Source organism: Argiope bruennichi, chromosome 6 (assembly GCF_947563725.1).
Source record: "Argiope bruennichi chromosome 6, qqArgBrue1.1, whole genome shotgun sequence".
NCBI lineage: Eukaryota > Metazoa > Arthropoda > Arachnida > Araneae > Araneidae > Argiope > Argiope bruennichi.
Genome location: NC_079156.1, coordinates 110,811,870 through 110,824,793, shown reverse-complemented (window position 1 = coordinate 110,824,793; position 12,924 = coordinate 110,811,870). Strand labels below are relative to the sequence as shown.

The 12,924-nt window shown below is 24.1% G+C and overlaps 1 protein-coding gene across 1 annotated transcript in view; it reads left to right on the top strand.

The window, feature by feature from the left end:
• LOC129972972 (glycerol-3-phosphate acyltransferase 1, mitochondrial-like) overlaps positions 1 to 12,924 on the top strand; it is a 30,170-nt gene continuing 17,246 nt past the window's right edge. The window contains exons 1-9 of the mRNA XM_056087306.1: positions 1 to 176; positions 2,366 to 2,592; positions 3,652 to 3,762; positions 4,607 to 4,677; positions 5,855 to 5,944; positions 6,858 to 6,901; positions 7,126 to 7,237; positions 8,419 to 8,515; positions 12,248 to 12,384. Coding sequence (XP_055943281.1) covers positions 2,371 to 2,592; positions 3,652 to 3,762; positions 4,607 to 4,677; positions 5,855 to 5,944; positions 6,858 to 6,901; positions 7,126 to 7,237; positions 8,419 to 8,515; positions 12,248 to 12,384 — 884 coding nt within the window. The 5' untranslated portion in view covers positions 1 to 176; positions 2,366 to 2,370. The remainder of the gene's footprint in view (positions 177 to 2,365; positions 2,593 to 3,651; positions 3,763 to 4,606; positions 4,678 to 5,854; positions 5,945 to 6,857; positions 6,902 to 7,125; positions 7,238 to 8,418; positions 8,516 to 12,247; positions 12,385 to 12,924) is intronic.

The window sequence follows — 12,924 nt, the reverse complement described above, 5'->3', positions numbered from 1 at the left end:
TTTGATTTTTTCAATTTCGCTCATGACAGTTAAATGGAGTTGAAAGTAAAATACGCAACTTTTCGAATAAAATTTTTTGAATTATGCATGAATGCTTTCTTGTATAATCATTCAATGTAGCTGTTGACTTCTTTTTTTTCAGTAGTAAAGTCATTTTCGTCTGTAATCTTTCAAATGTAAGTTACAGTATCCAATTAATAATCTCTGAAATTGCTTTGATTAGAATAGTTTTTATTTGATTTAACAATGCTTGAATTTACTTGAAACTTAGGGGCAAACTCAAAAGAAATACAAGGAAATTTATGCTTTTATTTGATAATTGTGTATTTTCTTTCAAAAGGAAAGTCATAATTTGTTGAAATCTGAGCTAATGGAGTATGCAAGCATTTTTATTTCTGAGTATTGGCTGGAAGTATTAGATATTATTGCATGTCTCCACAAATAATCATTTCATACCTAAACTGTTCGATGTAGTATTTTAATATATCATTCTTGGTTACTTAAGATCAATTATTAATTGTGATTTCATTAACATGCTAACAAAGCATTAACATGCTTTTTGATGTGTAATAATACTTAAAGTTTAATATTTTATCAAAAAAATGACAATGAAAGAACTGTCGATATTTTTCAAATACTTGAATGATCAGATTGCTGTTTAATTTAATAGTATTTAAAGTTTAATATTTTATATATTTAACATTAGGTAATATATAAAGTTTATTATATTAAAGTTAAAGTTTAATATTTCAAAAGATGGAAATGAAAGATAACTGTAAATATTTTCCAAATACCTGAATGATCAGAAAATTAATTTTCTGCCATGAATAAAAATTCTAGTTTTGAAATTAGTAGACTTAATTGTCCTTTAATGCTTGTTAATCAATTCTGTTTAAAATTTTGTTAACAAATTATTACATTCATATTATCTGTTTTAGTTTGAACTTGAAGTTTAAATAATTTATTACTTGCTACTTTATTAATTTCTAAATTATTATATTAAATTGTGCAAAAAAGTTTAATTATGTGAAAAACACATAAATTAAGAAATCAGTAAATTCTGAAATAAGATTTTTTTTTTTTAATTTCAAAACTCTGGTGAAATATGTATGTGTAAGACATTTAGCAATAGTCAAATATTTTTAACATTCTTTTTATTTAATTTTATCTTAGTTTTGATTAGTTTATTTGGTTACTCACATAGAAGCATAAATTCATTTGCATGTTCCTGCTTTATTTTTTAACTTAACTAATTAGACTGTAATTTCAACTTATGTTTTATCAAATATTTTGAATAATTTTCAGTTAAACTGTGTATTAAAAACAAAATTAATTTTATGCTATAATAATTTGCTTCATTTATATCTGTCATAATATGATGATGTATGCTTATTTTTGTGTAACAGAGAGTCAATATGTGTATGTATGTTACCAGCAATATATGAAATGCCTAGATACACCTACCTTCTGTAGAGTATATAGTCATTTTATAGAATACCAGGCAATTTTTGGAATAGTATGAAGTATTAAAATTATTGTATACTTTCCGTATGCATTCTGTAGAATAATAAATGCTATTTGAGAAAAGTATGATAAAAAATGATGTGGCTATTATACAGTTTTGAAATAAAAAGTGCATAAAATATTCACTTTGTCATCTTTATTATTATGATACAAAATATGTGAAAATTTGCTACATATGCATTACAGGTTTTTTTTTTTTTTTTTTTTTTAAACATACATAATATTTAGCAGAAACAAATATATCTTTATAAAAACATATCATCATGTTGGTTTAATTCATCTTCAAACATAATTTTATCTGTGTGTGTGTGTGTTTTTTTTTTTAAAAAAAACTAGCTTTTCTTGCATTGGAAATGTATTTCTAATTTTTTATGTATTCTATAGAATGTCTAGAAAATATGTGAAATGTTTAATCATTTTATGCATTCCCAATCTTCCTTTTGCAGCATTCTATAAAATGCTGCCTTTCATACATTGATGTAACAAATATATGCACACACATATATATATATATTAAAAAAGGGATACATTGCTTGTTATTTATATATGTATTGTTTAAAGGTTTTTAAAGCGTAAATGTTATTTTGGAAGCTAAATAATTTTTTGCTTATAAATTGAAAATGTAAAATCTTTTTTTTTTTATTTGCAAAAAGCATCAAAAATTCAAGATATGTGAAGGTCATTATCCTGATATTACCATATACTTACCTATACTTTGTATTAATATTGAGATTTTATGAATTTTACAAATAATTAAAGTGATATGTATCAAAGTTTTGAAATACCACTATAAAAGTGGTTGTTGGATAATTGATAGTTTAAATTTCACTATTTTTTGCAGAGCACATGGCTGATCTCATTCAAAATGTTCAAGAAGTTTATAAAAAGTGGGAATCTAGAAGTCCCTCTTTTGGATCTAGAGGAAGACGCAGAGATTTGCAGCATGGTTCTGGAAACTCATACAGAGGCTATGGTCGCAGTGGGCATCAGTTTGATAATAAAATAACTTATGATAGACCTGGAGAAAGAAGATTCCAACAGCGCACAAGAACTTCTTATGTTAAAATTGTATGTTGCAATGTACATTCATTTGTAAATAAATTTAACTTTTTTTCCCTCTAAGAATAGAGTTGCAAACGAATTTTCTAATAGTGCACATTTTTTCTAAAAGAGAATTACTAGATTTCTTTGCATCTTTTGTATGCATTATGTTATAACTATCTTTTATTGGACTTTAAATTTATATATTAATTCAATGGTAAGGTATTATAAATTCATTTCATTCTTCATCATATTCTGTAAAACTGATAATTTAGGCAGCTGTCTTTAAATTGAATCTGCTGGATTATATTTTGTGTGCCTCTAGTTCAATGAATTAATTATTACTTATTATTGAATTCAAAATCAGTGTCAGCTTCTGGTTCCATATATACATGATTTTTAGCATTTAATTATCATGAATAGCATAAATATTCTATTATTAATTAGCATTAATATTATTTTAACATCTATTATTTATATTGTTATTTATTCTTTTTTCCTCTAGAATAATACAGTTATTTGCTAGAACAGTTTTTGAAATATACAGTTGCCATTTAAATTAAAATTTCTTTATATTATTAATCTTTTCTTGTGTGAAGAAATAAATTTTCATGTTTAAAATATTTTGTAACTGACATGTAAAGTTCAAATATTGCTCATAAATTAATGAAAATAGATATGACATTTAAATTCCTATAAAAGCTTTTATTTTATTCATTATTAAATAAATTCTATGTATTGTGCTGCTTACTACATAAATTTATTATCATAAGAAAGTATGTTTTTGAAACACTCCATTTATAGTTCATTTTTGCTGAATAGAATATTAATACATATATATTCCTGTTAAATGAAACATGAAGTTGATGACTGCCATTTTTTCTTATCTGCTTTTATGAAATGCATAACTGAAACCCATAAAGTGCAACTAGGTAACAAACTAAAACTGGATGCATAATTTATTGTTGAACATTCCATTTTTTTTATTGCATTCTCTTTGGCCAGATGTCACCACTACTTAAACTCCTCCTTCTTTTAGTATCTATTTTTAAACTTTATCCTCTTTTTCTGCCTCCTCTGTTGTAGCCAAAGTATGATGGGCTTGCTCAGTTCAAAATGGCTCCATGTGTGACTGCTCCTAATAAACAAAGACCTTTTGTAGGAGCTTGCTGCCCAAAATGTTTTCCAATGAGCAGAGTAAGTAACTTTTATAGCTAATAAAAAGGTAATAATTAAATTAATATATTAAAAATATTTCTAAATATTCTATTTATGAAATTTATGCTTTTTGTTATGTGATTATATAATATGAAATGCTTTTTTAAGAAATCAAATTTGAACTGATTAGTTGCATTAATAATTTTTAATTTTAATTAAAATTTAAATCTGTTTAAAGTTTTTTGTCTAAAATATTTGTGTTAAATTTGATTAAACAGCAAAATTGTAACATTTTATTCCGATGATTTTCTCATATTCATAAGTTTTGTATATGCAATTTTATTATTTAAAAATGCATTTTAATTTAATATTTTGATTATTTTCATAAATGCATTTGATTTAATAATCAAAAATTAATAATGGTCTTTTTGCAGAAATGATTTTTATTTAAATGAATAAAATCACATTTTTAAAAATATCGTTTTTCTTTGCCTTATAGATACTTTTATACTGGTTATTAAATAAAATAATATATATTTTCCTATTTAGAATCATTTATTTTGTATACCTATTTTCTAAAAAATTCAATTTGGGGGAGCAAAAAAAAAAAAGCTTTTTTTTTCAATTTGTTATTAATGACTCCATGAATTTTTTTATTTTCTGCATAAACCTTTATAGAAATTTAAAATACAAATAAAAAGTTAAAGGAAATCTCATTAAACAGTAAGAACCACAAATGTGCCAGATGTTATAAAAATTTTAAATTGTTTGAATCTAAAGTTATCATAAAATATATTCAATTGACAACAAATAAGTAATGTGAATATATATATATATTACAAAGTTTAGTCAAGAATATATGAAGAATTTAAATTATTTTTAGGCAAGTGTAGCTGATAAAAGTGTGTTTTGCCTCAGTGTTTGCAATGTCCTTCACATTCCACTGCTTCAAAGGTAAAATTTAGCTACTTATTTGCTATTTATGCCATTATTTTAGAATTATGTATTAAACGCATTTAACTGATATTTTTCAAATACTGATTGTAAGCTTCTGGATAATTTTGAAATGTATAATTGTCTTAGATTTTTCAGTTTTAAACCATCATATTCTCTAATGCAGTAAAATATTTGATGTAATAAAATTGCAGATAAGAACATTTTATTTTTGTTACACATATGGACAGTTTTTTTTTCTTTTCTTTTTTTTTTTCTGCTTTTTGAGTAAATTGTTATATTTGTGATATTCTTTTAATTCAACTAAAATTCATAAATTTCTTTATAGCTTTACTGTATTTTTTCCTCTCCCTCTTATAACTTTTTTCTGACTTTGTAAATACATTGTAAATAATACTAAATATAAAAGTTTTTTTACAAAAAGTTTTCATTTTATAAATATCAATATTATTGATGAATTTATAATTGCACTTTAAAACCTGTATACTTTTTATGAATCTATAAATCTTTTTAATAATTTAAAACATCTTTGACAGCATTAAACTTTTTTTTTTTTTTTTGCTTTTATCTCATTCTTTTATCTTCTTTTTGGCTTACTTGCTTTTGAATTATTCAATAACAAATTTTCTCTGTGCTTATTTTATCTGATTTAACTGTGTGCTTTCCATCTGAGATTTTATTTTGATTTTAATTTCTGCATAACCTTGGTTAAATTTACATCTACCAGAACTACAGCAACAACCTTTCTTTTATTATATTTATCCATAGTTTTTTTAAATTTGAATAATATTTCTTTCTTTAAATTCATAATTGAATAATATATCTGGTGCCAGAAATTCTATTTTGTTTTTTCTTCGTTCAATTTCTGATGGTATAACTATGTACCAAATGTTTGTTTTTTTCCCTTGGATGATTATACAATGACAAGTACAGTATATCTGATGTTTTAGAGTATTATGTTATTTGTTCAAATTTAGAAAGTTATTCTAACATGTAATATACCTTAAAATATACGAGTCTAAGTAATTGTTACATTAAATATCTTGTGTGTTCACATCACTTGTTTTCTTATTGAAAGTTTGCATTTCTAATGCTTTAAATAATTTTATTTTAAATTAATCTTCTAGTTTTTAAAAAAGTACTGTTAATAGTATTAAATCCACTTTATTTTATATAGTTTGAATTTTAATTTGGTGCTCAATATTTTAAAGAAGAATCAACATCATTTGTATCCTGATGTTTCTATTGATGTGTTACAAGATGAAAAGTAAGTCTTTTATAGTAATGCTAACATTATTTTGAAATTTTTTGTTTTTTTGTATTAAAATGCTGAATTTGTACTTTTGAAGAAAATTTTATGTTTGGTGCATAAGATATATTTATTATAATAAATATAAAAGAACTAAATTTAAGATGCATTAATAGTCATGCTATTTTCTTCTCAGTAAAACATTTTTCATTTTTTTTCTACTCTTTATTGTATTTAATAGAAACTATATGCTGAAAAAAATTATAGAATCCCAAATTATAAATCCTGACAAAATTTAATTTTTGGATTTTTTTTTAATCAGCCAAATTTTTCTCAAATTTTATATGTTGAAAAAGATTTAATGATTATAATATCAATTTGTTATCTTCATGCAAGACACTTAACCATGTTTTTTGCCATGAAACAACATCTATATTGATTGTTGCTTTTAATAATACTGAATAACAATATGGGTGAATATTTTTTTTATATATTAAGCCTTATATAATCATCAATATTTTAATTGCAGAAAATTTAATTTTATTTTAAATCCCTTGAATTATAAATGTAAAACTTTTTACATTGTATTGATGTATACTTTCATTTTCTTTAGAATATGTCTTATTATTTAAAAAAAATTGAAAGTGTTATTAGTAGTGACATAAAAAAATTTGTTCCTTATGCATTTTTAAAAAAAATTATGTATCTTACTCAAATAGAATAATTGTGTGGCATCTTTTTTTTTTTTTTTTTTTTTTTTTTGTAATTTTTTTGTAATTTTTTAGGTTAATTAAAAATGCAACTATTACATTTTTTTGATATAATAAAATTAGTAGTTGAACATTCATGTTCTTTCTCTATTTTTTAATACATTTTATATTAATCTTATTGTTGTATAAGTAGTTTCAATCATTTTTCTCTCTTTCTTAAGGATATGTGATGTTGTGGAAAATGCTGTTAAAGATTTCCATAGAGGTCAGTTATTCCTTTGAATTATTTAATTTAGTGGGGGGAAAAAACTGCTGTAATAATGATTTCACTTTTCCTTGAAAATTTTGATATAAAACTTTTTGAATATCAAATAAATGCCAACTGATATTTTACTCTCCAAGCTTTGATTATAATCAATCCTAAGTATAGCTATGAATGTATTTTAAAAGTTATTATACATGCCTTTAATGTATTAATATTTATTTCAGAAAGTGATACTATTGAAAGTGAGTCCAGTGCTGTTTTAAAATCAGTGCAGTTTAGTAGAGCAAAAGATATTTATGAATCTCTAAAAACTTCCATTTCTACCACTTGTTTACAGTAAGTAAATTTTCATTTTTATGATTATTATTAGCATAAAAAACTGCAAATCCGCTAATGATCACAAAAAAAATTAATATAAATTAATTTCTTTTTTACTGATAAACTAGGTTAATGAATAAAATAAGAATAAGAGAGCCATAAAAAATGAGAGTTGGAGCTAAGTGCTAGAAGCGTAGTATAGAAAATGGTGAATGTTTCCATTTTGCTTTTAGTACCTTTTGAAGATGGCCTTATGAAAACAAAAGCCATTAAGTTGGATCATTAAAGAAAATTCTTAATTACATTTCAGTTTTAGTGGACAACCTTGCATTAATTAGTCATTCCCATTCTTATCCATCCTTTCTAGAACTTTTGATGATAAGTAATGCTTTTATAATGCTTCTTATAATTTTTTTTTATTTTGATTCGGGGGGAGGGGCATTTTATATGGGAGAAGAGGAGTGTGAACTATCATTATTTATTTTAAAATAGCTGCTTTTTATGATTAGTTATTCTCTGGGAACATTAATAGCAAAATCTTTCAATTAAATCACTTCCACGTAATTCAATCTCAATGGTTCTCTCAATTAAGTATTTTTAATCTCCAATCGTTGATAGACATTTTAAAAGTCTTATACAGTTCATGATATTATGCGTTGCTGCATTTTTTGTTATTGCTAAAAATACCTGTCAATATTGTCATACTTGATTAAAAGATCAAAATGCCATCTGTGTACTGAGCATTTTTTTTTTCTTTTTTTTTTGCATCAAATAATTGAGATAAATAATTTTTATTAAAAGGTTTATATGAATACAAACTTTCAATCCAATTTTTTGAGTTTTCTTATAATCATTTTTCCCAATCCATGCTCATAATTTTTCTGAGGCACGTAAGAGAAGTTTCCTAGTAGATTAAATTAAAATTTGTTATGAACATTTCAATGAAATTCATTGCAATTTTTTATTTCATTACTTTATTAGAGATATTTTTTGAATTGGCTAAATAACTTTCATCTTTTCAATGTTTAAAAAGTCTTATTGTTTTATATTCTTTTTAGTTTATTAGTTCATTTTAATCATTAATTGTAACTAATTTTGTATGCTTTTATATAGGTGCAATATTTCTTTCAATACGAAATTAAATATAGGTTGTGTTTTTTTTCTGAAGAAATCAATGTAATATAATTTTTTCCTTCTAGGGCATCAAGTTTCATTTTACAGTCTGTTTTTAGCAGAATATTTGATAGCATTTTAGTACATAAAGGGCATATTGAAATCTTAAAGGCAACTAACCAGGTAATAAGTTTTAATATTTTGATATTGTTTTAATTTGTCTCGGCAATTAAAATTTTTCTTATAGTTCTTTAAAAGCTATATAGAATTTAAAACTTTAATGTATTGATGTATCAAGTGATGCAGGGATTTGAATACCTTTTTAATGGGAATTTTGTATTTACAGGATCATGAGTTCATATGCTTATGTAGATTAGAGCATGTTTACCAAATTGCTATTTATATATTTAGCCATATGCTTATTTTTGTGCTGTCATATGAACTACCAGCCACCTTTAGCAATCAACTGATTCGTAGGAATATTGGTTGTGCTTATTTTCAATTAAATTTCTTATGCATTACTTAATATACATGATTTCTCCAAGTTAATATTTTTTAGTATCAAATAGTCGTATTTTAAGCATTAAAGCTGTGGTATTTTAATAAACTTATATGTATTCTGTTCATTATGTATGACACATCCTAATACAGCTAAGATATCAAAGCATTATTAAAAAAATAACTTTCATGGTAATCGATATAACTTTCACAGTACTATAATTTCACTTTCTTATTCTTCATATAAACTACACAGATTCTTTCTTTCTTCCTTAGCTTTCAATAATAGAAGATCATGTGTTTAAATAATTAATGGAATAATAAAATCAGTTTTAATTCAGTTCAGCAATTAAATTGATTGTTTAATATAATGCAAAAAAGCTCTTTTTAAAAAATTACCTAAATTGAATAAAAATTTGCATAATAATTAAATTGATATCATTCATAAAATAATTTTTTGAATTTTAAGGTGTAAATTTTTTTTTAATGCTGTAAATGTTTTTGTAAATTATCAAAAAAAATATTGCACTTTCATTTAGTTTTTAATTAATTGAAATTATAAACTGTGCTGATAAAGTCCTGGGTTTTATCTGCATATTTTGTTTGGTCACGCATTAGGTGTCAGTGGTTTTAAAAAAGAAAATTGTGTCAGGTTTTTTAATTAAATTATTTTGGCTCTTCCTTCTTTCTTTGTTTTTGTGATTTGTAAGTTATCAGATGCTGTCTGACATACTGCATATCTCTCATTATAACAGTGCAAATAATCATTGAGGGAATTTAGGTTGATTTGACCTTTAAAGCTAAGTGTCCAGTAATGCTTAAACATCAATAAATAGTGAGTCTAAAAAAAGTCTTTTAATTCTGCAAGTCTGACTATATTCATGCATTCATGCACTTATTCTAGTGGATTTATATAGATATTGTAACGTGTTTCAATGAGAATCCATTTTCAGCATTGCAATTTTAAGAAGTTTTGCAGTTTCAAATTGTTTATTAAGGAATGAAATGGTTATGATGAAATATTCTACTTCGTAAAAGTGAACCTAAGATCTCAGTAAGGTAATGTTGACCTTATTTGAAATTCCAGTACTGATTAAAAAAGCTGTTTGTGCTGTTTCAAACAAGTTCAGATCACTTTTTTTTTTTTTTTTCTTTTCTGTAAAATATATAGTATGGGAATACCATAATAAATTTTCTTTTGGGATTTGAACTTATTAATAATTTATGTAAAGTATTATTTTTAGTTATAAAATATCATGATTTTACAAGAATCCTTGGTTTATGCTGCATTTTAATGGAAATTTTAAATGCACTAGAAGTCAAATTTTTGCATTTACTCAAATAAAATTAACACGTGATAAACTGCATACTTTTAACTGGAAAATAGACTAGAAATTTTAAAATTCTATTTATAAAGTAAAGATTTTAAACTAAATCAAACAGTTTCAGCAAATTTGTAATTTTACTTTTCAAATCAAAGACAGTGATGTTAAATATTTTATTATACTTTTAATATATAAATTATTCTAATATAATCTCTAGAGAATTATGAGAAAAAATTGTTCATAAAATCTTGTTTAGAAAAAGGTATTTTCAATTAAATTTATTTTATTTGTTTATTTATTTGCAAATGATATATTGAGATTTCACTCAGCAACTCCTAAACCATTTCAGCTACTTCCTCATCAATATTAATCCTCATCATCAACATAAATTTCATTCATTTTTAATGAAAATTGTTTGTAATTTATAAATGAAATACAAAATAAAGAAATAAAAGAGCATCTATCATGCATGTATTGATAAGGAGTGGTTAATTTATGATGAACCACTCCTTATGATAAATGATCCTTTTAATTAGAATTTTGTAATGCATTTCTAATATATGCATCATAAAATTTCAAAAATATTCTTATACATATCCCTAAGTCTAACTTCAAACCAACCTCATAACCAAGCCACAAGCCATGGGAACAATATTAAATACATATTTTTTTAGTAAGTGTTGTATTCCATAAATCAAAAAAAAATTTAGAACATTCATATTGTTTTCTACCATTTTTTGCTTCTGTCCTTGTAGAGCTCCATTTTGTTTTGTTGCACCACTTTTCTTAGATATACAAAGAGAAGTTATGTGAAAGTTTATGCAAATCCTGTGCATTTTTCATATAGCTCATATATTGAGTATTCTGTTCCTTTTGATTTGTTACAATATGAAGAAAATTAAATAACAAATTACCTGCATTTGCTTGCTGTATTTCGTGCTCAGTAATGGATAAATATTTTACTCTTGTACACATATTAATAAGAGGTAAATGAGCATTTTCCTAGTTCAATAAGTTTTACTCATTATTTTATGTATTAAGTGTCACATATTTATAATTTCATTCCTTTTTTTCTCTTTTGTGCTTACACTGTATAGAATCCTGAGAAGCGGACTTGTTAAAGTTATAAACTGCTAATTTAATTTCTGTTCCATATGATTTAAAAGGCAATTGGTGTGTTAATTGCTTCTATGTCTTTACCAGAAATCATAGTTAATCGTTACATAATTAGATGCAAAGCCAGAATTTATTTTTACTGTATCTGAATTATTTCTATGTGGAAGAGACTGTTTAGTTAGAAAAAGTTTGAATCAAATTTTTATGTTATTGAAATAGCCTTGTGTATCTTAAAAGAGGATATTTTTTTTGTTTTTAGTAAAAAATAAAAATTGTTATTTGAAACTAGATAATGTGCCTATCTAATTAAGTAACTATTCTTTTACCAATATCTTGGATATGACTTTTACATGTTGACTGACAAAACTGATAATAGAAATTATCTTTTACATTGGCAAAGTGCATATGAGATAAAAAATATTATTATTTGCTTTTATATTATACACTTAATAATTTTATATACTTAATAATATTATATACTTAATATTATTATTATAGACTTTAGATGTTATTATATAACAATATTAAAAGTTTTGTTTCCTTGCAATGAAATCCTCTCTGCTTATAATGCTCATAAAACACAATCAAAACTAATCACTTGAATCGGATTGGAATGAATAGGGATCCTTCTAATAAAAAAAATGCAAAATTAAAAAAAATATAATGAAAAAAGATTTTAGCAATAACCTTTTATTTAGTCTGTGAAGGATAGAATCTGATGATTCAGCCTAAATGTAATAAAAATTGCTATTCATTCTTAGATTTATTCTCACACCATTAAATCAGTCAATTTAAACATTAAAAAAAAATCTAGTGGTAGACACCATTCAGTGATTAGACACCAAAAAAGAAATTGAGATTTCGCATATTATAATAATACAAAACAATGAAAAGTGGAGATTATATGAACTCTACCTAATATTACAGATGCTGGTGGACAACTATGTACATGCTGATGAAACTTTTATTATTTCAGGGAAACATTCCTCTTCTGTATTTACCAGTCCATCATAACAATTTGGATTATGTTTTGATCTCTTTTATTCTTTACATGAGTTCCCTGAAAGTGCCACTTGTTGCTTTGGATAATAATCTCTACATTCCAGTTTTAGGGTAAATACATTTTTTTTTTATTATCAATTGTATCTGAAGTACTCCTCATAATTCATGAATCTTTTTAGTCTGATTGACATTTATGCATGTTTATACCCTGCAATGAAATGTAATTCTTAGATTAGTGGAAATGGAAAATTTATTTTTAAAGCATTATAGTATAACAAGATTAAATTCAATTCAAATAAATAAACATTCAATTCAATTCCTAGAAGAAAAAATCGATTGATAGAAATTTCAGTCTATTGTAAATTGTTTATTGTTTGTGTATTAAAATTAACTAAGCACATTAATTCCTTAAAAAATATTTTGAAAGAAATATATTTTAAAAATGCGCAAAAGACAGTTTTTCAAACTTTTTGTTATTGTTGTCAAAATGTCATTCTTTTTGTGTTATTTTTATTTTTATCCTGCATTCTATGCAAGTGAATTATTAAGGTGAATTTCACTTTCACAATAAAGATTTATATTTAGATATACTGATTATAAGAAGTCTAAAACTCAACTTAGATTAAAGTTAAATATTTGATTGTAAATTAA